The sequence below is a fragment of the Ictalurus punctatus genome, chromosome 11, assembly GCF_001660625.3.
Source record: "Ictalurus punctatus breed USDA103 chromosome 11, Coco_2.0, whole genome shotgun sequence".
Classification (NCBI taxonomy): domain Eukaryota; kingdom Metazoa; phylum Chordata; class Actinopteri; order Siluriformes; family Ictaluridae; genus Ictalurus; species Ictalurus punctatus.
The window spans coordinates 19,804,129-19,828,698 of NC_030426.2; the positions used below are offsets into that span (position 1 = coordinate 19,804,129).

Consider the following 24,570-nt stretch of genomic DNA (forward strand, 5'->3'; position numbering starts at 1 on the left):
ATAATAATAATAATAATTCGATCTTTTCCATCAAGTACTTCATGAATAAATACTTTGGTTCTGATTACGGATAGCTTTATATAAACAGGAACTATGGAACAACCCAGACTAAGGAAAACGTCCATTCATAATAACCACACCACCATGTACACAGTCTCATAGTATTTACATTCTCCTTAGTGTGAGTGAACATACTCAGCTATAGCACTATACTGCCAGCATGAGACTTTCAAGTGACGTACCCATTTTCAAGATTCCCAGCATTCCATAGGATAGCAGTGAGAATAAATCTCACTACAGTACCTACTTGTAGATACATACACACTTGTAGATCACCTAGTGCTCAGATTAAAGCAAGGATGACAAAAAAGAGACAAAAATACCTTTAAAATTGCCATCTCTTGTGATTTTATGTCTTTAAACAGACAAAATAATGGGACACTGTGGCTTAATGGTTAGCACATTTGCCTCGGATCTCTGGGGGTGGGGGTTCAAATCTCACCTCTGACCTGTGTGTGCAGAGCTTGCACGTTCTCCCTGTGGTTCGGTGGTTTCTTCCCCCCCAGTCCAAAGACATCCTTCTCTGTGACTCTGGTATGTATGTATGGTCCATCCAGGGTGTACTCCCATCTCACACACAGTGTTCTCAAGATTGGCTTGAGATCCACCTCAACGTTTACTGAAGATGAACAAATGAATGATATTTGGATATAAAATAATAATAATGAAATAACTTGCTAACTAGGCTTTTGTTCCTGAGGTAAAATATAAATATACAAATCCCCCACACCTCCACTGTATGAACGCACCACCCCCCCAAATATTTCTTTGTTTTGTTTGTTTTTTTACAATTTGACCATTTAGTGCACATTAAAGTAATAAAAATGCATTTATGAACTCGTTCAGTTAAAGGTTCAGCTAAAAAAGACCCCACCACAAAGAGGAACCAAGTCCACATGCTAAATGGCAGACTTTAGCATATAGTCAGAGTGCTTTGACACTGACAAAGACCATCGCTAGTAATCTAGAGCAGTCCAAATTTAATTCCGATGGATACGTCCTGGATCATCCATCATGAGTGGATTTCTCTGTCTCTCCGCTCTGTAAGGGCCTCAGCAGGGCAGCGTTAAGCACAAGATGGCCAGCACTAATTAAGAGACACTGCATAATAAATGCACTGGTCTCAGCTCCACTGGGGCAAACACCTTCAACGGCCTGAATTAGTGCTCTACTGAGGTGAAGAAAAGATGCACTCAGACTAGTGGATTTCAATTAGGACCTACTGTACACATAACTGTTTTTCAATTCTAAGTATTTCAGGTCTTGTTTGGGGCTTTCAAAAAAAAGATCGAGTCAAATCCAGATGTTAGCATGATAACACTATGAAATAAAGGCTTTGAAAGCATAATGAAGCACATATAAGGGTTATTCCATGATTTTACCATTTAGCCCTTGTTACACTTAAAAAATATATATAAAAAAGGTTTTTTTTTTTATTGTAATTTTTAACAGTGAATCTAAGAAATTTACTTGTTAACCCATTTCAGTCAACAATCTCGTTTTACAAGATTTCTTTGCTGACAGTAAGTGCATTTTGCTCATACATGCATAACAGGTTGGAAAGTAACAGGGTTTGAATTTTCAGCATAGAATTAACAAATACACTAAATGTGGTTAACTGGCATCCATGTTAATGGTACGAGGACAATCCGTCCATCCATTTTCCATACCGCTTATCCGACACAGGGTCACGGGGAGCCTGGAGCTTATCCCAGGGAACTCTGGGCACAGAGCGGGGGACACACTGGACAGGGTGCCAATCCATCACAGAACACAAATCTGGATAATCTGGAAATGCCAATCAGTTTACAACGCATGTCTTTGGACTGGGGAGGAAACCCCCGAAGCACGGGGAGAACATGCAAGTTCCATGCACACAGAGTGGATGTAAGATTCAACCCCCCCCAACCACGGAGGTGCAACGCAAACGTGCTAACCACTAAGCGAGAGAATAAAGAGTGAAGAATGAGAACTTAATTTTCTTCTTCCTGTGATCTTAGAGAAATTTGTGCAATGCAATTTCTTGTTGAACTTGTAGGACATTCGGGTGAATGTGTTCAGGTAACAGGGTTGAGTGAATGTTGTGATACTAAAATGAACATTTCTTCATGTCCTACAATGTATGAGTCATGGAAAAGAATGTTTTAAGCAAGGAATGTCAAACGGATTCACACGTTTATGTAAAAAAAAAAAAAAAGGTCAAGCACTTTTAAAATGTCCTTTATTTTCATACATATTTGTAATGTAATGGCACCCCAAACACTGAATAACCCATGAATAGATGGTTGGGTAATCTTTCTAAGTTTCTTTAATGCAATTCTAATACTAAGTCATCTTAGCATATCATCAGTTTATTGAGTTTGCATGCTTGGGCATACTCTTCTATAGCCTAAATCCAAGCTAGATTGATGTTGTATCCTCTTTTTTTCAAGACCCAGCATTGAGAAAAACTTCATTCAGCCAGATTTGTAAGCAGAAGTGTGTTTCCCGCTTCTTTCACATCAAAAAAATGTTCAGGAATCTGCAGGAATCAATGCGTCTACTGGCAGTTGTGTTAAAACTGAGTGCCGAGGCTTGGTATTCTGCTTAGATACAGAATTCACTATCCTGGAAATCATGGCTCATTAATCAAATATTCATACAGACAGCATCTTAAATACAAGCAGAACAGAGTCCCCTCAAAGCCCTGATGCCCCAGAGCACAAATGCCCTTTCATGTAACACTCACAAAATGGCATCCCGGCATCTCGCTGCATTCTTCAACCGTAGCAATCCTTTTCCTCTTCCTCTGTGTGCCGTTTCCTAAAAACAGCCCAGAGTCAATTTACTGATCAGAGATACAAATGCTGAAATACGCAGCAGCTCGATGGACTCATTGTACTCCATCGGGTCTGTCTTCACGACATGCCATGGTCAACACAAACGGCCGATTCTTCTGCTGCGGCCCTCAAAAGGGCAGACTGTTCCCCAAAACAGAGCCCATCGTCAAAGGCCATGGCCTTTTAAATACAAGAATTTGGATTTAACAAGGAAACAGCACAAGCATTTCTCAAACAGAACAGAAACAGAAGAATTAACCATGGCAACACTGAATCCAATACACGTACATTTTCTTTTCCTGTGAAGAGTGTACAATAAGCAGTTGTCTCTTCTGAGGTCCTGTTTTTCCCATTTGGCCCCATTGGAGTGTGGGTGAGGGTTTAAAATGTACAGTTAACATTCATCTTGCATGATTATTGGAAAATAACCTTAAACATTGAAATGTAGACGGGTGCAAAAAGTACTGAGAAATGTTGCTGTATAAGTGAAAGTATACAGCAGATGTATGTGATAGATGTGTCAAAAGTGGACATAAAAACAAATTACAAGTGAAAGCAAAAAAAAAAAACTTTGACATGTACTTAAGATTTTAAACAATGGCATGTCTTTATGTAAAAAGTAACTTTTTTTTTTTACTTAGCTAAAACTCTAAGAAAATGATTTTCATTTTAAAGCAACTACGCTATTTTACCCGAAAAAATCATTGAATCTCTGCAAGTTTGCTGGTGGCTAATGCGTAGTTTGCTAATGAATTAACCTGAACTAAAATATCGTGTAAATATCGAATATTTATCACCATTAACTAGAATTTGACTTGCTGCCTAGCCCTTTATGTTAGCTACTGGAATTGATGCTTGTCTAACTTGGCATTAGCAAAGAAAACAAGCTAAGTTAGGTAAATATAGGCAGTTAGTGTGGCGAATTAGCAAAACTTGCTTTTTCAAATTAGATGGAGTTCAGGCCTTTCAAGGGAGGAAATGGGGATTACGGTGGCGTAGTGTCTAGCACACCTGCCTCGCACCCCCAGGGTTGGGGGTCCGAATACTGACTCTGCACTGTGTGCATGGAGTTTGCATGTTCTCCAGGCGCTTCGGGGCTTTCCTCCGGGCACATAGTGTGTGAATGGGTGTGTGTGCAGTTGAGCCCTATGATGTGTTGGCACCCCATCCAGGGTCTCCTCTGCCTCGTGCCCCGAGTCACCTGGGATAGGCTCCATGCTTCCTGAGACTCTGTGTAGGATATGCGGTAAATGGATGGATGGAAGAAAGCCACTCCAAGCTCCATTTTTAAGGAACTGTGGGAACATGGCTGTGATGAACTGGAATCCCATCCAGAGTGTCTTCCTACATCATACGCAGTGTTTTCCAGGATAGACTCTAGTGACCCTGACCTGAATAAAGCAGTTACTTAAAATGAATGACAAAGAAATGACAAATATACATAACATAGTGAGTCTTTTCAGCTTTACTGTAAATTACTGTGGAACAAAACATTAATGACCACTGTGCAAACTGATTTTGGGAAAACAAGCATGTGTTTCATGTTCTTCAGCACTCATACAACTTAGTATTATCTCTTCAAATAATCTGGTTACATGAACAAAAAAAATAGTGTTACAGCTTTCTATAGTACAAAACACTTTGGCTTACACCATTCTTCTTTACCAAAATACAACAAGAACAAAGACAACATTTTTACTTCTTATTCAGAACACTTTTTTGAAATGGATATGACGACTAGATAATGAGGTTTAATCAAAATAGCTATAAACAAAAAATAATAATAATAATCATTTTAAAAAATCACTTTTTCAATGTTATTTAGTATTTCTTCAATGGCACGGGAAGCCTTTGAGAGAATGCTTCATGAGAAGGCTTCCTTCTAAACACCATCATGATTTTAGCAGCACTGTTATCCAGTCATAATTGGTGAGACACAATTTAATTCAGAGAAAAATCAAATATTAGCCAGAAACACCTTGCGTGTGTGTGTGTGTGTGAGAGAGAGAGAGAGAGAGAGAGAGAGACAGAGAGAGTAAAAATGCTACATTTTCAATATCTCAGTGTGTACAAGACATTTCAGAAGCTCTCACAGGCTGCCGGCTTTTGAATTAGCCTTATAAACTTCATGCTTCTAGGAGACACTAGCACGATTCTGAAGGCCGTGTAGCGTTTATAAGCTCAGTTTTCCGTCCCGTTTTAGCACAGTGTTGTAACTCTCAGCTGACCTTTAACCTGGAGGGTGTTTTTTTTTCTCTTCTAGATATAAAGTATCATATTAATTGTTTAATAATTATGAAACAATGTATGAAGTAACATTCTACAGACCGTACCACTTTCGAATTCGAAATTCGATGTGTTACAGTGAGTGCAGGATGAATGGCAACATATAAACATAACACCCTGAAAAAAAATATCCTCTGACCAGAAATGTATGAGAGATGTGTTGAGTTTATTTACAGTGTTAAGTTGAGGTGTTGGATATAGAGAGTTGTTGATGGATGGATGGTTTTGCTTTCTGCATATCCAAACAGACAAACCCCAGATTCAGGACTACTTTGTTGTATCCCAATGCAATCGGTGCATCCAGTAAAACACCTCATGCTTGGTGTGGTGCAACCATTTAAACCAGAATAATGTCGACAAATCACACACATAACAACACTCTGGAATTCCAAGCCCTCGTTTACAGCAGCACAAAGTCCCCTGCCGTGGCCCCGGGAATGCGTGTGTCTTTGATGAAGGGCCACTCTCTCTTCTCCAAAGGAACAGACAGTTCGTAATCTCTCCCGTGTCCTTTCATAAAGGTAAACGCCGGGTACTTCTCTTTCGATGACGGCTGCAGCACCTAGCTCATGTCATCACAGAATCAGATTTGAGTTAAAAAAAAAAAAAAAAAAAGTCATCAAGATACTCCAGATTTAAACATTTTTTCCCCTATTAAATGCACACAATGGCAAATTTGAGTCCGGTGTCTCAGAACACAAGACTAAAATGTGCAAAAGTGTGAAGTCCTCGGGACTCCTTTCTTACACAGATAAATGCTGCCACCTGCTGGCTGACTCTATACACACTGCAGTAACATCTAGTTCAACCCAACTACTCAGTCCGACTAATATCAGGTACTGTACATACCGCAGACCTGAAGTGTTAAAGAGCTGTGATTAAAACTGCATTTATTTCTACACATAATATATCCTGAAGCAAAACAACAGTCCAAAGCTGAACCTGACCTAATTTAAAGAAGGCACATTTATATATAAGAAATCTCACAAGGACTAATTTATTTTTTACTGCTAAAAGGATCCAAATGAGTTTGGAGGCAGTTATAAAAGCAAACGGTCGGCTTACAAGTTATGTAAGGAATAAAATGTCTGTGCTGTTATAGGAAAATAATCATCGACGGGGTGCTGTGATGCTGAAGCTGATTATTTTCCTATAAAGGCTTGCCACAAAGTGATTTATTCTTCTTACACTGCGACAACTTCCCAACAATAACCGTTTTACCTATTAAATGACACATTGTGCGTTTATCATTAAGTGTTTTATCCGTTTATAGTTAGTTTAATGTTGTCGAACATGTTCTCACTGAACAGCTATAATGTAATGTTATAGGACAACATGTAATGTTGTCCTGTTCTCACTGATATTATAACAGCTATAAACAGTTGTTCCCTCACCAGCCTCTCGTTTTTCCTCTTAAAGTTATTAAAACAAAAATGTAGCTTGTTATGTTTACTGAAAAACTGCAAGGCCCTCTCTCCTGAATGTCGGAAAATGTTACGGTACAACTTTACCGTTGACTATTACAAAGTGCTGACAATGGAGACTCCTTTTAAAAATGTTTAAACAAACACCTCCTCACAGAAAACTTCACCGTATGAACAATTACATTTTTTAAAAATGTGTTTATGTGAAGCATCCTCCACCGTACGGCTCTGTGGACATCATTACTATAATAAAGATAACGTGTTAGAATGTTAGAATTACAACTGGCACCATTGTCAGAGCTGCTGTTATAGAAAATTAGGTGGTAGAGCGGGTTGTCCACTAATCGTAGGGTTGGCGGTTCGATTCCCGGCCCACGTGACTCCACATACCGGAGTGTCCTTGGGTGAGACACTGAACCCCAAGTGTGTGTGTGAATGGGTGAATGAGACTTAAGCACGAGATAAAAGCACGATATAAGTGCAGACCATTTATTGATGTATTTTTATTAACAGCGTATTTGAGCTTTGTTTGTTACTTGTGATAAGGAAATATAACTTTGTCTTATTTAGTTTGATCATAAGGGGATATAAACCTACACATCTGCACAATGCTTCTCAGAAAGTGTCATCCATCCATCTTCAACCACTTACTCCTTTTCAGGGTCTACGGGGAACCTGGAGTCTATCAGGCACAAGGCGGGGTACACCCTGGACAGGGTGCCAGTCCATCGCAGGGCACAATCACATACACACTCACACACTCATTCATACACTATGGACACTTTAGACACGCCAATCAGCCTACCAAGCATGTCTTTGGACCGGGGAGGAAACCGGAGCACCCGGAGGAAACCCCCGCAGCACGGGGAGAACATGCAAACTCCGCACACACATGGCCCCAGTGGGACTCGAACCCCGGACCCTGAAGGTGTGAGGCAAACGTGTTAACCACTAAGCCCCCGTGCGCTCAGAAAGTGTCAAATAAGAAAAATTTTCCTATAATATCTAATAATAATCAGATGTGTCTGGGTTGATTTTAACACACTGACTTGGTTGCGTTTGAACCACAGTATAATAGACCTCGCACTTATAATACACCTTTACACTTTGCCAGATCAGCTGCAACCTATACAGTCATTCTCTTTAGAATGGCAAGCTTCACTCACCTTTGCCAGCTCGCTGCTAATTCTTTCATAATCCTGAACACTTTTGGAGTAGAACCCAATAGTGCAGCTTGGGTCCATTTTAATGAAAGGCATCTTCTTTGGTGATGGGCAATGATATGACTGGGGGAAAAAAAAACCACCAAAAATTAATAAAGTAATGAAATGTATTTAATAATTACATTATAATACTGTCTAAATGTGATCTTGTGCTATTGGAGGATAATATCCACTATACTACAGGTCTTCATGTAAGTAGTTGCTACAATGTTCGCTAAATAAAATCCTCACATGTCCATGTGATCCAGACAGAACAAATAAAAGCCTCAACTTGGCCAAGTGAAATGTGTTTTCAAAAATGTTTTTTTTTTCTTCTTCTTCTAAGTTTCTAGTTTGAACAGCTGTGACAGACAGGCCAAAGGAATGGATCGGTATTTCAGGCTGTCATGCTGCATTTTTTCTGCATATAAAAATGTAAAAACATTTTATCATGCCCACAAAAAAAAAAAAACAGAGTCGAACACAGTAGCAGGGTATGTAAGAGCGGATATATCTAGCAGAACATTTTAAAATCTGCTTGCCTTTTTTTTTTTTTTTTTTTTTTGCACGAGACATGTCCTAGATGTCAGACAGAGGTGTAAATCGACTCTCGTGTGTTCGGTAATTGAGTGCAAAGGGCTTCTTTAAAATTCATACCCTTAAGTACTAACAGAAACTATTAAATTCACATCACTAGGCAGCGGTCAGCTTTTTTGCAATTCCACATTACCTGCAGAGGAAAATTGCTTGTGCTGACATCCACAAAAGACTGACAGTAATGAGGGTCCATGTAAATCATGCTGTCATCTGCAAGGACAAAACAAAAGACAAGTTATTCAAAAAAAAACAGCACGGTTATAATAATGCATATCCTTCCTCAATTTCTATGCAGAGCAGCTCAAAGTCATGCACAGATTGTCTTAGAGTATCATGCAAAATGAACCCCAGCATGGATTTATTTTTTTCCCTGCTTAGTCCTTCACAAACTGGAATGGATTAAACTCTTTTTTTTATATTTAGTATTATTATTATTATTATTCCAATCTAGCTGCACGAGCGCATCTGTTACACAGCCAAAAGGATTGGCATTGAATTTTTTTGGTGCAGGAAAATTACTTTCACAAACATCCAATTACATCGCGTCATTTGCATGTGATAGATTCACACGGCAAGTCGGACCTGGCAGGGAGAACGCGTCGCTCGTCATCGGCCGGGTTTTAAATTGCTAAAATGTAAATGTGTAAATATTGACTGCTAGCATGTACAACTGAAGGTTCCTACTCGCAGATCAAGGTGATGGAGAATGGGCTACTTTGGGTGGCACAGATGTTCATACATGAAGGATGGAGCACCATCCATCATAAAATAAGCTCTGCTTCAGCTATGAGGTTCATTTCTCTCCAGAATGGCTTTAACTTGTTTTATATTGGCAAATTATGCAAAAACGAGCTCGGATTAAGAGACTCACCTTGAAATCCAACGAAGTAGTAGGCCTGTTTGGGTTTCCCTCCAATGATCCCGATACAGTACTCCAAGCTCAGGATAGCCTGGGGAAATGAAGGATTTGAATTACACGAATTATCTCGAGGATGGGCTTGATTAAAAATCAGATGTTTGCATTTGCATAATAAAAGCAGCAGAAACTGGAGCATTTACACCATCCTACCCTACACCCTCAGATACAGTGCGCTTCAAATGAACTCTGACAGTGAAGTGTAAGGCCTGGGGCATATTTATTTCATTTACAAATTTCATCACTGGGCCTCAGTTATCAAGCTGGATGCAAAACGTATTTGTAAATCATTCGCAGGAGTATTTACAAAAGAAATCGGTTATTTGCGTACACACAGTTAATTCAGGAAAAAGTTCGTATCCAATGAGAACTCCTGAGTTTGTGTCAATTCACGTATTAGGAAACTCACTAGGGTGTCAAATGTCAAATCGTATTGTTGGTGATGAATTGGCAATTTTATACGGACAGACTACACTCTCAAGTTTAAATCATGTATTTATTTCAATCGCACATGCAAATTTATCTGTATTTTGTTGAAACTCACAAGGCTCAGTCTTTTCATATTAATAATTTGGAGAAAAAAAATAAGCAATAAGCAATCCGAAACAAATCCATACATTAAAACACTTGTACGTGCACTTTGTGTAGAACTTATTTAGTTCTGTGTCGTCTCATGTGGTTAGTATGTTGTTTTATGTAGCACCACGGTCCTGGAGGAACGTTGTTTCGTTTCACTGTGTACTGTACCAGCTGTATATGGTTGAAATAACGATAAAGCCACTTGAACTTGAATGATAAATGAGGCCCATTGACGAAATGGAAATGTGGTTTTCGTGCTCACATATGACACAACAAGACATTCTGTACCTGCAATTATAGACCGGGGAAAATTTTAGACTGGCCAAGTCTGTTAATTCTTTTTTTTTTTTTGGTGGCAAATCCAAATATTCGGCCTGAGTAAATTCCTCACACGAATCCTTTGGTACAGGTTGTCCGATGTGCACAAGAAACCTTCCAACTTTAATTCCTACCTGTTCTTAGTCCACATCTAATTCAATTTGGTGCTTAATAGTTAACATTATTTCTAAAATCGTGGGCCTATATTTTACCTGGGTTTACTACAATATGAAAATACATTTTAAATAAAAGCAATATGTATAAATTACACAGTCAACTATATACCATTTTACATCATATGGTAAATACTGATTACTTTTAATGATCAGTCTATATGCTTCAGATTTTCTTCCCTGTACCTACTGCAGCCATGAACAACATACTACACGTACAACTGACTTCAGATCTGGTATTAGTGTATACATAGATTCCTGCCCTAAAGAAATCACTACCACTTCTGAAAATATCATGATGTATGTATAAAATCTGTTACATCGATGTCAAGTGTAACTTCTGCCAAGATGTTAACCAGTCTCACCTTGACAAAACTGAAGTATTCAGGGTTAATCTTCTCTCCCCCCAGTCTGACAGGGATGAGAATGATGACGGCTCTGTTGTCAGTGAGCGCTCCCTCAGGGGCTGCGTGTGTGTCCACCTGCGCTGAGTGACTCTCGATAACATCAGCGTTGTACACTGGAGTTAATCAATAACACAGAGGCATCTCCGAGATCACTGGCTGAAGCTAACAGCATTCTTTGTGTGTTTTATTCCTTACATATCATTTGTCAGCAGTCTGAGGATATTATTTGATTAAGGAACATTTACTTGACTTATCTGGCATACCTGTGCAGTCCTGCGCCACATAAACAGTCACACCTCGCAGTTCTGGATCTGTAGCAATTTCCACAGCTTTCCTAAAAATATATAAATATATATTTATTTTTTAATTACAGACAGGAAATGAATAATTATGAATTTTAGGAATATTTTTAAACAGAATTACAGTGAACCTAGTGGAAGTTTTTTTTGTGTGTGTGTCTGAGATCCCGAGATACAAGATATTTACTGCATACACTACAATTACAGACAGTTGATACAACACTACAAGAGTCACAGTCATACCAACCTGAGTATGTGTGCCACTACTCCAGGGCCATACCAATCTCCTGCTCTTTTCCCTGAGGTCATACCCAGACGAACCAGCCGGTGGACCCCGAGCTGGGCAGACAGACTGTCTCCAAACCAGGACACGATAGTGCGGTGGTACACCTCTTTCAGGTGGGCGTCGGCTTCTTCTGCCCCACACTGGGGCTGGCATGAAGGTTCTGGGACTCTCAGCCGGTCTCCCTGGAATGAAGCTTCTATTGAGGCGACAAGTTTTCGTGCTGTGCTGCTCGTCCATGTCTCAGTGTCCAGAGGCTCCAAGGTCAGTGCATCAGGCCAGGTCCAGTCTGGAAAGAAAAAAAAAAAGGAAATGGACCAAAAACTTATTAATTAAATATGCACCTTAGGTGATCAAATACGAAATTCTTCTTTATCTAAATATTTTGGGAAGTGTACTGAATTCAGAAATTACTTCAAGCTAATTAAAATAACCAGAAATGTCCATACTGCACAATAAGGAGTGATAGAAAAGTCTTTCATAAGTCCTCCTATAAAGTTCCTATAAATCACACAGGCATATTTAAATCCGACTTCTAATGAGAAGGGCTACTACTTAAAGAATAGTCCAATTATAAAGATTCAATGTGGCCAGTATTTCACTTTTACTGCATTTTATCCTTACAAACAGGGTGGGCACCTAAGTGGTGGGGCTAAGCCTGGCGAGGATCATAAAGGGTCTGATTCTGAAACATTAACGCAATTTCATCGTGTAATTGATCAATAAATATGATTTATGCCGCTTCAGACACTTCACATGACATTTCAAATTAGTCGTTGCCACCAACTTCTTCTTAAACGTTGTTTTCTGAATGGAGGCCATAAAATAGAATCAGATCAGACATTCATTTTATTAATTATAGCTATGTTCTGTCATAAGGGACCTTGCTTATCGTGTGGCTATATAGGGAACACTGGGCTCAAGGCAGAGATACACCAGAGGCCACACCAGAGGCCACACCAGAGATAGACCAGAGGCCACACCAGAGATAGACCAGAGGCCACACCAGAGATAGACCAGAGGCCACACCAGAGATAGACCAGAGGCCACACCAGAGGCCACACCAGAGGCCACACCAGAGGCCACACCACCATGCAGTTCTAGCCTGGTTTCCCACTGAAGGAAAGCAGGGTTGAGCCTGGCCAGTACCTGGATAGGAGACTTCCTAGGGAAAACTAAGGTTGCTGCTGGAAGTGTTATTAGTGAGGCCACCAGGTGGCGTTCACCCTGTGGTCTGTATGTCCCCGAATGCCCCAGTATAGTGACGGTGACACTACAGCGTAAAAACAGCACTGTCTTTTGGCTGAGACGTTAAACTTAGGTCCTGACTCTCTGTGGTCATTAAAAATCCCGGGACACTTCTCATAAAGAGTAGGGGTACAGTATAACCCCGGGGTCCTGGCAAAATTCCCCCATTGGCCCTTCTCTATCATGGCCTCCTAATAATCTCCATCCATGAAATGACTATATCACTCTCTCCTCTCTACAAATAGCTGGTGTGTAGTGGGCGTTCTGGCGCACTATGGCCGCCACCGCGTCAACCAGATGGATGCTACACACTAGTGGCAGTCAAGGAGATTACCCCCCCCCCCCCCCCCCATACAACATAAAGCGCTCTGAGTGCTTAGAAAAGTGCTAAATAAATGTATATAAAATTGAAGTATTCAGGGTTAATCTTCACTCCCCCCCAGTCTGACATGGATGAGAGGATTGCCGCTTCTAAACTGCCCTGAGGTGTGAATGAGTGAATGAATGTGTATGCAGGCTGCTACGAGGTGGACTAGCATCCTATTCAGGTTGTGCCCAGCATTCCCAGGATTTGGCTCCGGATAAACCGCAACCCTGAGCATCTTACTGAAGATGAATGTCAAAACGCATGCTGAACAACAGTCCTACGACTGCATAAACCAGAACACTGCTTGGAATCGTATGTAACATGCATATCTTTGTTTAAAGAGTATAAAGCTCATTCTGATCTAAAATGTGCCACACAGACATGTCAAAATTTTAGAAATCTCCAATCATCAAGAGACACCTAATCAACACCTGGAACTGACCTCTACCCAAGAAATGCAGTAAAAGTGCCTGGGCCAGCATCATCTGCCCAGCTCTGAGAGTGCAGCCCCAGCCACAGTCTGTAGTGATGTTCGATTCCGGCAGCGTGGCGAAATCATCCCGATAAGTGAGCCAGATCCGTGAAGCAAAATCCCTCCGAAATCCATCCACATTGCCCATGACAGGTTCGTCATCAAATACGTCTGTGCTGCAGCTTTCTGTAGGACTGTCTTCATCTGTAGAAAAGTAGCAGTAACAAACCATGGAGCTCATCAGGAACTTAGAATAGAAAAGAATATAGACATGTACTAATCATCTTTTACAACTGTCTAGTAAGTTGGTGTGTGTGTGTGTGTGGCATTTCTTTTACCATCTGCCTTGAAGTGATAACATTTCCCCAGCAGGAAGACTGCAGAATTGCGACTAAAGGAAGTCTTCGTTTTCAGCATCCAACCTATAGTTAAATTAAAACGTACTCAATAAGTATGGCATGATGTAAGGAATAAAACACTTTGGGACGTGCTGATATAGTAAAAATAATAAACAATGGTTTGGTGCAAGTCATGGTTTAATTCCTCTTACACCACAGCAATATGCAAATAATAAATAAATTGCAATTTGGATTTATTAAAGAATAACATCGTACTTTTTATGCATTTCTAGTTACATTTAATGTTGTGGAATGTCCAAGAGTTAAGTTAGCTCCTTTTATCACCAATGTTTAGGCTCTCTTGAAGTTAATAAAACCAAACAAAAAAAATGCAGTGTGACCTCTGACACTGGAGACTCCTTCTAAAAATGTTAAATAAATGTTACAGAAATCTTACAGTAAGCATATCAATTAATAAAGATGCTTTTTAAATGAAAAAAATGTTACGTGGAGCATCAGCCGTACAAGTCCCTGTGTACGCTGTTACAAGAAATGATAACATATTAGAACAAGCGCGTTAATATAAGCCTGTTATCTGTGTTGTAGCTGGAATTACTGTCAGAGCTGCTGTTATAGAAAATAAACGAAAAAAAATTTTTTCTGATCAATCAGAATGCCATATATATATATATATATATATATATATATATATATATATATATATATGTATACACACAAATATGAACAGATTATATTAAACATATTATACAGGATGTCCCAAAAGTATCCATACATAGTGAAAATTAAGACTTTTTTGCTAAATATCTTCCAAAAGTGTTTTATACTTAGTTTATATATATATATATATATATATATATATATATATATATATATATATATATATATATATACTCCATGTACACAACATCTTGTACATAATTGCCTTATATATACATATATATATATATATATATATATATATATATATATATATATATATATATATACATACATTCATACATGTAAGGCAATTATGTACAAGATGTTTTGTATATAAAGTTAATGTCCCCTATGTATGGAGACTTTCAGGACACCCTGTATTAGTTGATGTGTTATTATAAGTTAATAACACATTAAAGCAAACGATGCTCTGTTTAGAACAGGTGAGTTCTTCAGGTAAAAGAAGGTGACTGTGTATAAAAGCTAGAACTCAAACGTTTGTAAGGAGTAGGGCTTGATTTGGGACACAGCCAGTGCCTGGGGTAGTGTTACTTACTGTATTTGACATTATTCCATGCCGAAATGAACTTAGACTTTATTTTCTCCACCTCGTCGTTCCCTTTAATCTCCATTTCATCAGGCACGGATCGGAACCCATCACCACACACACAGCCAAATGCCTGTGTTCAAACAAACAAACAAACAGACAAACTCAGGTGCCTGCAATTGTAGATAAAGCTTGACTAATGCACGCAGACCAAAAATTACATTCAAATTTTGCCACATAGAGAAAAGGCCAGATTTGAGAAATCATTAAAATAATGTTTTTTAAAGTTTTCCTTACTAGCTAGGCAACTGTTTAGCCCCAAAGCTAGTTGTTAACACACTTCCGAAAATCACACCAGCAGCAACTGAATGCTAAAAATGTATAAAGACTAATAATTTAATAATAATGTATGCGCTACTTATTATATTATAAATAATTGTACCTGTTTACGTGCTTTGAGATATTTATCTGTTCATATCGCCTGCATGTCACTTCTGTTTACATTTTGAGGAAATGACCTCGGTGTCCTGTGAACTCTCGCGAGACTTTGAGTTGGACGCGCTTCCGGTTGCTGCCACTGGGTGACGCGTTTTAGCCAAATTTCTTTGTAAGGAATTTTCTTTTGTAATAAATAGTAAATGTATGAATTGATTGCATTTTAGTCTTACTATTATATGCATTAAAACCCTGCATTAGAAAAAAAATACATACTCCATGACAATCTGACTATGCACCATGTCAGACTGCTAATATTACACTGTATAATGTGCACTGCATTACCCTGTTGCACACAATATTTTACATACAGTTGTTATAAGTGTAATGTTTTTACATATCCCATTGCAGCAACACACATGTATTGGCACCATATATGGCAACAACACACACATATTCATTCACACCTAGCAGTAACTTACCTTATTGGCAAATCTCCCTGTTGGCATGTTTTTGGGATGTCGGAGGTTGGAGAACCCAGAGGGAGGGGACCCACAAAGACATGGGAGGGAACATGCACAGAAACTCCACAGAGACAGAGTTTAGGATTTAACCCAGGACCCTGGAGCTCTGAGGTGACTTCACTAATTCAATAAATAGGTTTTTCTTGGGGGAAATAAGTTTTGGACGTGTCAACATTTTTTTCGGTAAATATATTTCCCATGATACTGAATTCCCATGATATTCACATGAAATTTTCACCAGACGTCAGTATTAACTTGCGAAATCTGGAAATATAAAGAATTAACAACATTAAAATCCATAAATAAAGTTATGTTTAATAAAGTGGAATGACACAGGAAAAAAGTATTGAACACGCTAAGAAAAAGCAGTTCTCTAAGGCAAGGTAAGGCAAGGAACCAGCTAAAATTCGTAATTAATTATACCTCCTATCTGTGCAAATTAATATCAGCTGGGTTAGTAAATTGATGGTCTATAAAAAGGAAACATCTCATGATGGGTAAAAGCAAAGAGCTCTCCCAAGACCTTCGCAACCTTATTGTTGCAAAACATATTGATGGAATTGGATACAGATGTATTTCAAAACTTCTGAATCCTCCAGTACGCACCATTGGGGCTATTATCCGGAAGTGGAAGCAACATCACTCCGTCATCAGCCGACCACGCACAGGAGCTCCTCACAAGATTTCTGACCAGGTTGTCAGAAGAATAGACAGAAGAGTAGCCCAAGAACCAAGAACCACTAGGAAAGAGCTCCAGAAACACTTGGAGGCAGCAGCTGCCATCGTCACAGAGAAAACAATAGGCAATGCTCACTGCTCACGCTCATCCCACATTACTAAAGAGAAGGCAGGTCGAAGCTCGCTTAAAGATTGCTACAACTCATTTGTACAAGTCTATGAAATACTGGGAGAGTGTAGTTTGGAGGTGGAAGCATCACCATGTGATGACATGGACTCCACAAGACCTCTGAAGGTGTGTTGTGGTATCTGGCACCAAGACGTTAGCAGCAGATCCTTTAAGTCCTGTAAGTTGCGAAGTCATTCCTCCGTGTATTGTACTTGTTTGTCCAGCACGTCCCACAGATGCTCGGTCAGATTGAGATCCGGGGAATTTGGAGGCCAAGTCAACACCTTGAATGTTTAGGTAGCTGGTACGTGTCAAAGTAACATCCACATAAATGCCAGGACCAAGGTTTCCCAGCAGAACATTGCCCAGAGCATGACTCATCAGATCGGGCCACCTTCTTCTATTGCTCTATGATCCAGTTCTGATGTCCAAGTGCTCACTGTAGGTGCTTTCGGCAGTGAACAGGGGTCAGCATGGGCACTTTGACCAGTCTGCAGCTACACAGCCTTATACACAGCAATCTGTGGTGCACTGTGTGTTCTGACACCTTTCTATCATAGCCAGCATGAAACTTTCCAGCAATTTATGCTACACTAGCTCTTCTGTAGGATCGGACCAGATGGCCTAGCCTTTGCTCTCCATGCACATCAATGAGTCTTGGCTGCCCAGGACCCTGTCGCTGGTTCATCGGTTGTCCTTCCTTGTACCACTTTTAATAGGTTCTAACCACTGCATACAGGGAACACCCCACAAGACCTGCTGTTTTGGAGATGCTCTGACCCAGTCATCTATCCATCACCATTTACCTCAATCCGGAGCTCAGAATCTGTCACCATCTTCAAGAAACAGCTAAAGACCCACCTCTTCTGTGAACACGTAACCAACCCATTGAAAAAAATAAAATAAAATAAAAAACCTTACTCTGGCGCTTCTTCTAGAACTCAATTAATAGATCTTGTATGGTAGCACTACTTGTATTGTTCTCCGCTTGATATATCGCTTTGCTTGTATTCTCTCATTTGTAAGTCGCTTTGGATAACAGCGTCTGCTAAATGAATAAATGTAAATGTAAATGTAAATGTTCTCCTTGTCAAAGTCGCTCAGAAAAATTGGCAACTCTTTGCCCATTTTTCCTGCTTCTAACACATTAACTTCAAGAACTGACTGTTCACTTACTGCCTAATATATCCCATCCCCTGACAGGTGCCATTGTAATGAAATAATCAATGTTCTTCACTTCCCCTGTTATTAGTATATACTTCATCATCATTGTATATGATGATGATAGTCTTTTTACTGTCTTATTTGAATCTGCTTTTTTGCTATCTATCTATCTATCTGCTCTTCATCATGCATCATTACAGCTCTAAAATAAACTGGAACAGCTGTAATAATTATCCATCTATCCATCCATCCATTTTCTATACCCCTTATCCTACTAGGGAACCTGGAGCCTATCCCAAGGAGTATGGGGCACAAGGCGGGGTACACCCTGGACAGGGTGCCAATCCATCACAGGGCACAATCACATACACATACACATTCACACACCCATTTACACACTACGGACACTTTGGGCAATTTTTTTTGCCAATCAGCCTACCATGCATGTCTTTGGATTGGGGGAGGAAACCGGAGTACCTGGAGGAAACTCCGGCAGCATGGGGAGAACATATAAACTCCACACACTCAGGGCAGCGGCGGGAATAATGAATAATAGAATTAATGTAAATTATAATGTGTAATTTTAATAATGATAAATAATTATGTAAAAAAAATCAATCACACGTGCAAGTGATCTATTACTACCTCACACACTACGAACTATGAAGGGTTAAATGTGGGAAATGAGTAGAAAGTGACCCGTTTTATTTTCGGATGCACTTCACACATCATACAGCTCTATTAGTTTCCGGTTTCATTGTTATTGTATGGACACAGGATATGAGTCAGTTACTACTTCACGCGCATCTGCCACTACTCCGTTCCCATAACACAAACACACAAACATTTATAAAACAAAAAAGCAGAAAAAAAAACATTGTACCTAATCCTTACATTCTGGTTCATTTGAGTTTTATCCTGGTTATAGTAATTATATTGTTTGTTAGTCTGAATAAATAATTTCTCCAGAGTTACAGTCCCACGCATTTTACCGTAATGAACACAAATACATCATGGCGCTGTACTATTTTGACTTGTTTAATATTTAGTACGGTTTTGGACACAGATTTAGACTGTTGTGAAAATGTTGGCGTATCTATGTTAGCGAGTTAGCTTGCCGGTTGTAGCCGTGTTTCAGGTTTGGCGCTGTTACTGCGCTTCTTTTCGATATTTTACGGTATATTTTTATCCGTTTTCTCCCGTTTTATCCCCTCACCCTGGAACACTTGGGGAATCGGTGCAGTCAGTTAGCGGCCACAGCAATGGCTGAGCGCCGCGCCTTCGCTCAGAAAATAAGCAGGTAAGACTCCAGTTTCAACGGCGTTTTTGAAACGTATACTCCTTTCCCTTCGTTGTTTACCGTCGTTTATTTGCTCTTTAGCTAGTCCCTGTTGGACGGCTGCCTACCGTGGATATTAAAACCGGTCCCAAATAAAGGCCTACAGTCGGTTTATGGGTAGCTAACGTTAGTGCTAGCGCTGTTGTTATAGCCTGCAGTCAGAGATGCCGAGTGACCCACCCAAACCACACGGAATGATGGCTTTGTGCCTTCGTGTACGTTTTTATCTGCTTGTAAAGTCGGGTTTACTCCACAGGAATACTCCACTGATGTAGTTTGAGAAGTCAGACCATGAGGTGGTCCTGGATTCAAAGGGAAATCCTGCAAAATGAAGGTTGTCAAGACAGACATAAGCATTAGGTAGTGTATTTACTCCATGTGTAACTGTAGTGAACTACACTACATCCTGTCTCCTAGTTTCAGTCCATGGTACTGCTTAAGACTTAGATCAGTAATCAATGGACAAGTCTGTTATTTAATAATTGGTTTTATTTATTGCTTTTATTGTTAATTGCAGAAATTGAGGGTCACAGTATTTGGTGCCTTGTTGACACCTTGCTGCTTTGCTCAGTTTTGGGATATGCGTTTTTATGCTTTATGAAACAAATCCCCTCCCTCTCATTATCTGAGATTGAAACATCACACAATAAGATCCTGTAGTTACTTCTCATGTGATCTCCTTTTACTTCGTTACGTTGTTGCTGCACAGTTGGTGCCATTTGGAGCGTGCATGCTGCAACTACACAGTGATGGGTCCTTATTAATGGTATTACTGTCCTTGTGCATTGCAGGAACGTTGCTTAAAGCTTTATTACTTAATGATCTACTCCAGACTTGACATCTGACTTGAGTTATCCAGCTAACGTCGAAATCCTACTCTTTGAAATACCCACACGGCAAGGTAGTCCGGTGTTCGTGTCGAAGCTGGAGGATTACCTGAGCTATAAAGATGGATGATGTGGGATTTAACCAGGTGTTAGAGTTTTCATGATGTACACGTAGACGCATATATTGGATAATGTACTGCTAGTCGCTCGAAGCACGAGATCGGATTCAGAAACGGGTTCATCAAGTCAAGTTTTTCCGATCCTATCCGGTGATTTATTTTTAACCCGAACTGCTACGGATGTTGAGGATCTTTTACATTTACAGCATTTATCCAGAGCGACTTACGTTGATCTCATTTTATGCATCTAAAGCCCGGTTCACATTGTACGATTTTGGCCACGATTGGGTCGTCTGAGACCAATTTTGAGAATTCTAAAAGATTGCTATAATCCTAGGATAAAATCTGTAGTCTTTGATTGCTAGTTCGACGTGTTCCCCGACAGACGATTTAATGGCCGGTGCGATCAAATTTTGCCTCCGATTAAATTCTGGCCATGTCAGAAGATTTGAGATACAGTCCTGTAGTGTGGCTTCTCCTACTCCGTACGAGTCTTCTTGCGTGTGTCTATTTTTCTCATCTTGACCGTTGTACAGTTTGACATTAATGACAGCTGAGATCCTACAGTGTGACACGGCTTACAGTGGGGATCATGTTCGTACAGTCTGACAAGCAACAGTCACAAAGGACTATTAAAAATCACAGAGTGTGCACCCGGCTTAAGCGGTCGAGGGTTAAGGGCCTTGCTCAAGGGCCCAGCTTGGTGGTGCTGGGAATTGAACTCCTGACCTTCTGATCAGAAGACCGACATCGTAACTGCTGAGCTACCACTGCCCATGTCATATTATTTTAAAGTACATGGACATTGTGTGTCTGATGTTTCTCATAGAAAAAGTCACCATGCCAGTACGATGCCATCATCAGGTCTGTACCAGGTTTCAGACCATGTGTAGAGTTTTGATACTAGTTTAGCAGGATTTGTGTGCCTCTTTAAATACATAAAAATTTAACGATGATCCCTCTGGTTAAAGTCTTGCATTTTGATGAAAAATTATTTTTATATAATTAAACTATTTTTAATATGTTGGTCCATGTTGATGCATGGTTGATCCCCCCCCCCCCCCCCCCCCCCCCCCCCCCTCAAATGTTAGTCTTGGAGAATTCCTGCACACCATCAGGTTTCCCCTATCATACGACTGCTAGAAACCAGTCTATTGCATGCTTCATCTGTGATAAGTGAGGCCAGCCAGCTGCATCTTTACTAGCTGAAGGCGGCGTAATACACTCAGAGGAGAGTGCTATCCATGCTCTTCTGCATGCAAGAGCTCCTAGACGCCTATGATTGGCCTGGGAGAGAGAGAGGATGCCATTCCTCCCACACAGAGAGCACGGCCAATTTTACTTTCTTGGATTCCTGGCCATGGATGGCCGTGACCTCGTCGGGATTCACGATGTCCGGACGATGCAGCAATTCTTTAAAAACACAATAATAAAATCTAAGGACGTTTTCACACTTGGTCCAAAACCTCTGCACTCAGGACCGATTCTGGTATCGCTCGGGGTGGGGCTCATAATCACAGGGGGGGATAGATGGATAGATCGATCGCTTTATTAATCCTAGAGGGAAATTCAGCGATTACAGTAGCAATCCAAAGAGTAGAGTAGCAAGCAAGATTATTGTTATTTAGACTAATAAACATATTCAGTAAGAACATGATAGAATATAGTATTGGCTATAGAGTGAGTATAGGCTTATACAGGTGCAGCCCAATAAGTTAAAATATTATGGAAAAGTTCATTTTTTCCAGTAATTTAATTCAAAAAGAGTAACTTTCATATATGGATATTTCGATGTAGTCTTCCTTTATAGTAACAGTTGAGTTTAAGTGGGCAGCTGTTCTATTGCCTTAATGGCCACTCAACTCAGTGTTGTCTGTAATCTTTTAGTGTAAAAAAATGGATGTTTCAAAGAGGAAACACATGGCCGTGTGGTATGCAGTTTTCCAGGATGATCTGGCTGAGCCTATAGCCGGCTTTGGTGTAGAGATTGCCCTGTGATCATTCCTATAACCCGCTTTGTCAGAGGATCGACTGTTTCAAATTGTACACAACTGTTTGTATTTTTGTGCTTTGTTCAGGTATTCCATTTGTCACTGTATTTATTTTTAAATTGTTTAAGGTCAAGAATCAGGAAATGTAAAGCAACTTTATTACGAAAAAGCAGATATTAGGCTAAAACAAAGGTCCATTTCATATGTTTGCATAGATTCTTCTTTCCACAATAATAGTATACAATGTATTACCTGTTCTAATGTAAGTGATGACTTAATGTTGTAGCGTGTCCAAAAATTAAATGCAACTATAAACTCCTATTTGTCGGATGATGAACCGTTTCTGGCTCTTTGTTTGTTGTTGTGCACACAGTAGCTTCAGATTCCTGTTCTTGGCTAACAGGATTGCTGTTCTATGTGGTCGTCTCCTGTTGTAGCCTACGTGCGTGTGCGTTCTGACATGCTTTTCTGCTCAGCAGGATTGTAAAGACTGGTTATTTGATGTACCATTACGTTCCTGTCAGCTTGAACCAGCCTGGCCATCCTCCTCTGACCTCTCTCAACTAGGCATTTCTGTTGCTCACTGGATGTTTTTTGTTTTGCGGACAATTCTTGGTTAACTAAAGAGGTTTGTGTGTGTTTTTGTGTGTGTGTGTGTGTGTGTGTGTGTGTGTGTGTGTGTGTGAAAATCCCATGACTTTGCCAAACAACTAGGTTAGGCTTATGATATAAGCATTTGTTATTAAAAAAGATATCGTATGTGCATTTGGTGGGGGACACGGTGGCTGTGGAGTTAGCACGTTTGCTTCGCGACTCCCGGGTTGGGGGTTCGAGTCAACACTTGACCAATGGTTGTTACTTTTTTTGCTGTGGTTTTATGCAAGCTTCAGCAATCCTGGACGACGTTTTCATGACGTAACGTAATTGGGAAGAGATTTCTTTGAGGCACAGTGAGATCGGTGTATTTACAGTTTATAACGTCTGACTTAAATTGATTTAATTAATCGCCAATCTCCTGAAATGGATGCAGAGCTCGGATTTAGTGTTTCTTACTAATACATATAATGTGGAAAATTTTGTAGAAATTATTTAACAAAATAAATAGTATAAGCCATTGTCTCAGAACAAGTGTGTTATGTTGCTGAAAATGTTATATATATTTTTGGAAACCTGCCTTGTCATGTCCGTCAGTTTATAGACACGCCCCAACCCCTCCCTTAACCTCCTTTTAAATCATAATGTTGAGCAGTCGACTGCCCGAGTGCGCTTCAAAGTGACGTCATGACTGTCCTTGTTAATGGTAACTCTAGTTAGGATTAGTTTTGTGGGCGGAGCTTTGCGTACAATTTGTGGAAATGGGGATGGGCTCAATGGGTAAAAAGAAGATAATTCAAATCTTATTCAGCTCCGCCCTTTTAACATTTCTTTGACATGCCAGGAAGGTATTCAGGGTAATCTCTGTTGTCTAGGTGATCAGTATTGACATCTGACTTGAGTTATCCAGCTATTATAATTCTCCTCGATTTGATAAGTTCCCAGGCTTTTGTTCTATTCACTAGATGCTTTTATTTTCCCTGGTCTGATTAGAAGAGTAAATCCGTTTGGGTTGATGTTGTAACATCACTCAGTGTTGCTGTTTTTTTTTTTGTTTGTTTTTTTCCTCCAGTTTTTTTTTCCTCAGGCTGTAAATTGGTCTTGATTTCCATTTGCCCAAATTTCCTTGACAAGCAGAGACATTACTGTAGAATCCACCCTCCCATTTTGGAGTGTATTATTTTTTTCCCCCCATTGACTCTGGGGGATTTATTATAATTTTTTTTGCCATAGGCGTAGAAGATCAAAATAGTATGCTGACAGAAATTGCTAAACGGGGAGTGAATTTTTAAACAGCTTCTTTGCTATGTATGCGTACCAAGTAGAGTATGGATACGGATATTTCCTATTAAGGATAGTCTGGACACTATTTGTTCCAGACAGAGCTCAAAGAATAAAAATGAAACAAAAACTTTTCTGCTCCTGTTCCATTTTTTCCATGGGAGGAAAAAAAAAAGGTAAAGCCGGCTCACTGCTTCGGAAAACAAGATCTTATCCTCATGTTGTGTTTCTGCTTGAACCGTCATTGCAGTCGAGTGCACAGTTTGTACCGGAACTGTCTCGGTCCAGTACAGCCAGGCCGTGTAACATGAATTGTTTTAACCAGTGTCTTAGTAAACACCAGACTCTTTAGCTAATTTTCTCAGGTTTGTCAAGACTAAATAAAGGCCTGACC

At 39.9% G+C, this 24,570-nt stretch overlaps 2 protein-coding genes across 26 annotated transcripts in view; one reads left to right on the plus strand and one right to left on the minus strand.

Moving 5' to 3' along the window:
- Positions 1–558: 558 nt before the first annotated feature.
- Positions 559–15,601, minus strand: atg4c (autophagy related 4C, cysteine peptidase). Of its 5 annotated transcripts, none has more exons than XM_017480330.3 (12): positions 15,498–15,601; positions 15,065–15,188; positions 13,789–13,872; positions 13,421–13,654; positions 11,328–11,652; positions 11,045–11,115; positions 10,740–10,894; positions 9,260–9,338; positions 8,522–8,598; positions 7,756–7,875; positions 2,789–2,862; positions 559–679 (listed from the first exon to the last, which is right to left on the minus strand). In XM_017480330.3, exons 2-12 carry the CDS (start codon positions 15,138–15,140, stop codon positions 670–672), a joined length of 1,305 nt encoding a protein of 434 aa, XP_017335819.2. In that variant the 5' UTR covers positions 15,141–15,188; positions 15,498–15,601; the 3' UTR covers positions 559–669. The 5 variants fall into 5 exon arrangements, with proteins under 5 accessions (XP_017335819.2, XP_017335820.1, XP_053539627.1 ...); XM_053683652.1 differs by lacking the exons at positions 559–679; positions 2,789–2,862 and adding exons at positions 5,313–5,727; positions 7,395–7,511; XM_017480331.3 differs by lacking the exons at positions 559–679; positions 2,789–2,862 and adding an exon at positions 4,010–4,270.
- A 3,571-nt stretch (positions 15,602–19,172) lies between these two features.
- The window catches only part of dock7 (dedicator of cytokinesis 7), a 70,141-nt gene continuing 64,743 nt past the window's right edge, over positions 19,173–24,570 (plus strand). For all 21 annotated transcript variants that reach the window (XM_047158437.2, XM_047158442.2, XM_053683829.1 and 18 more), the window contains exon 1: positions 19,173–19,325. In XM_047158437.2, coding sequence (XP_047014393.1) covers positions 19,288–19,325 — 38 coding nt within the window. In that variant the 5' untranslated portion in view covers positions 19,173–19,287. The remainder of the gene's footprint in view (positions 19,326–24,570) is intronic.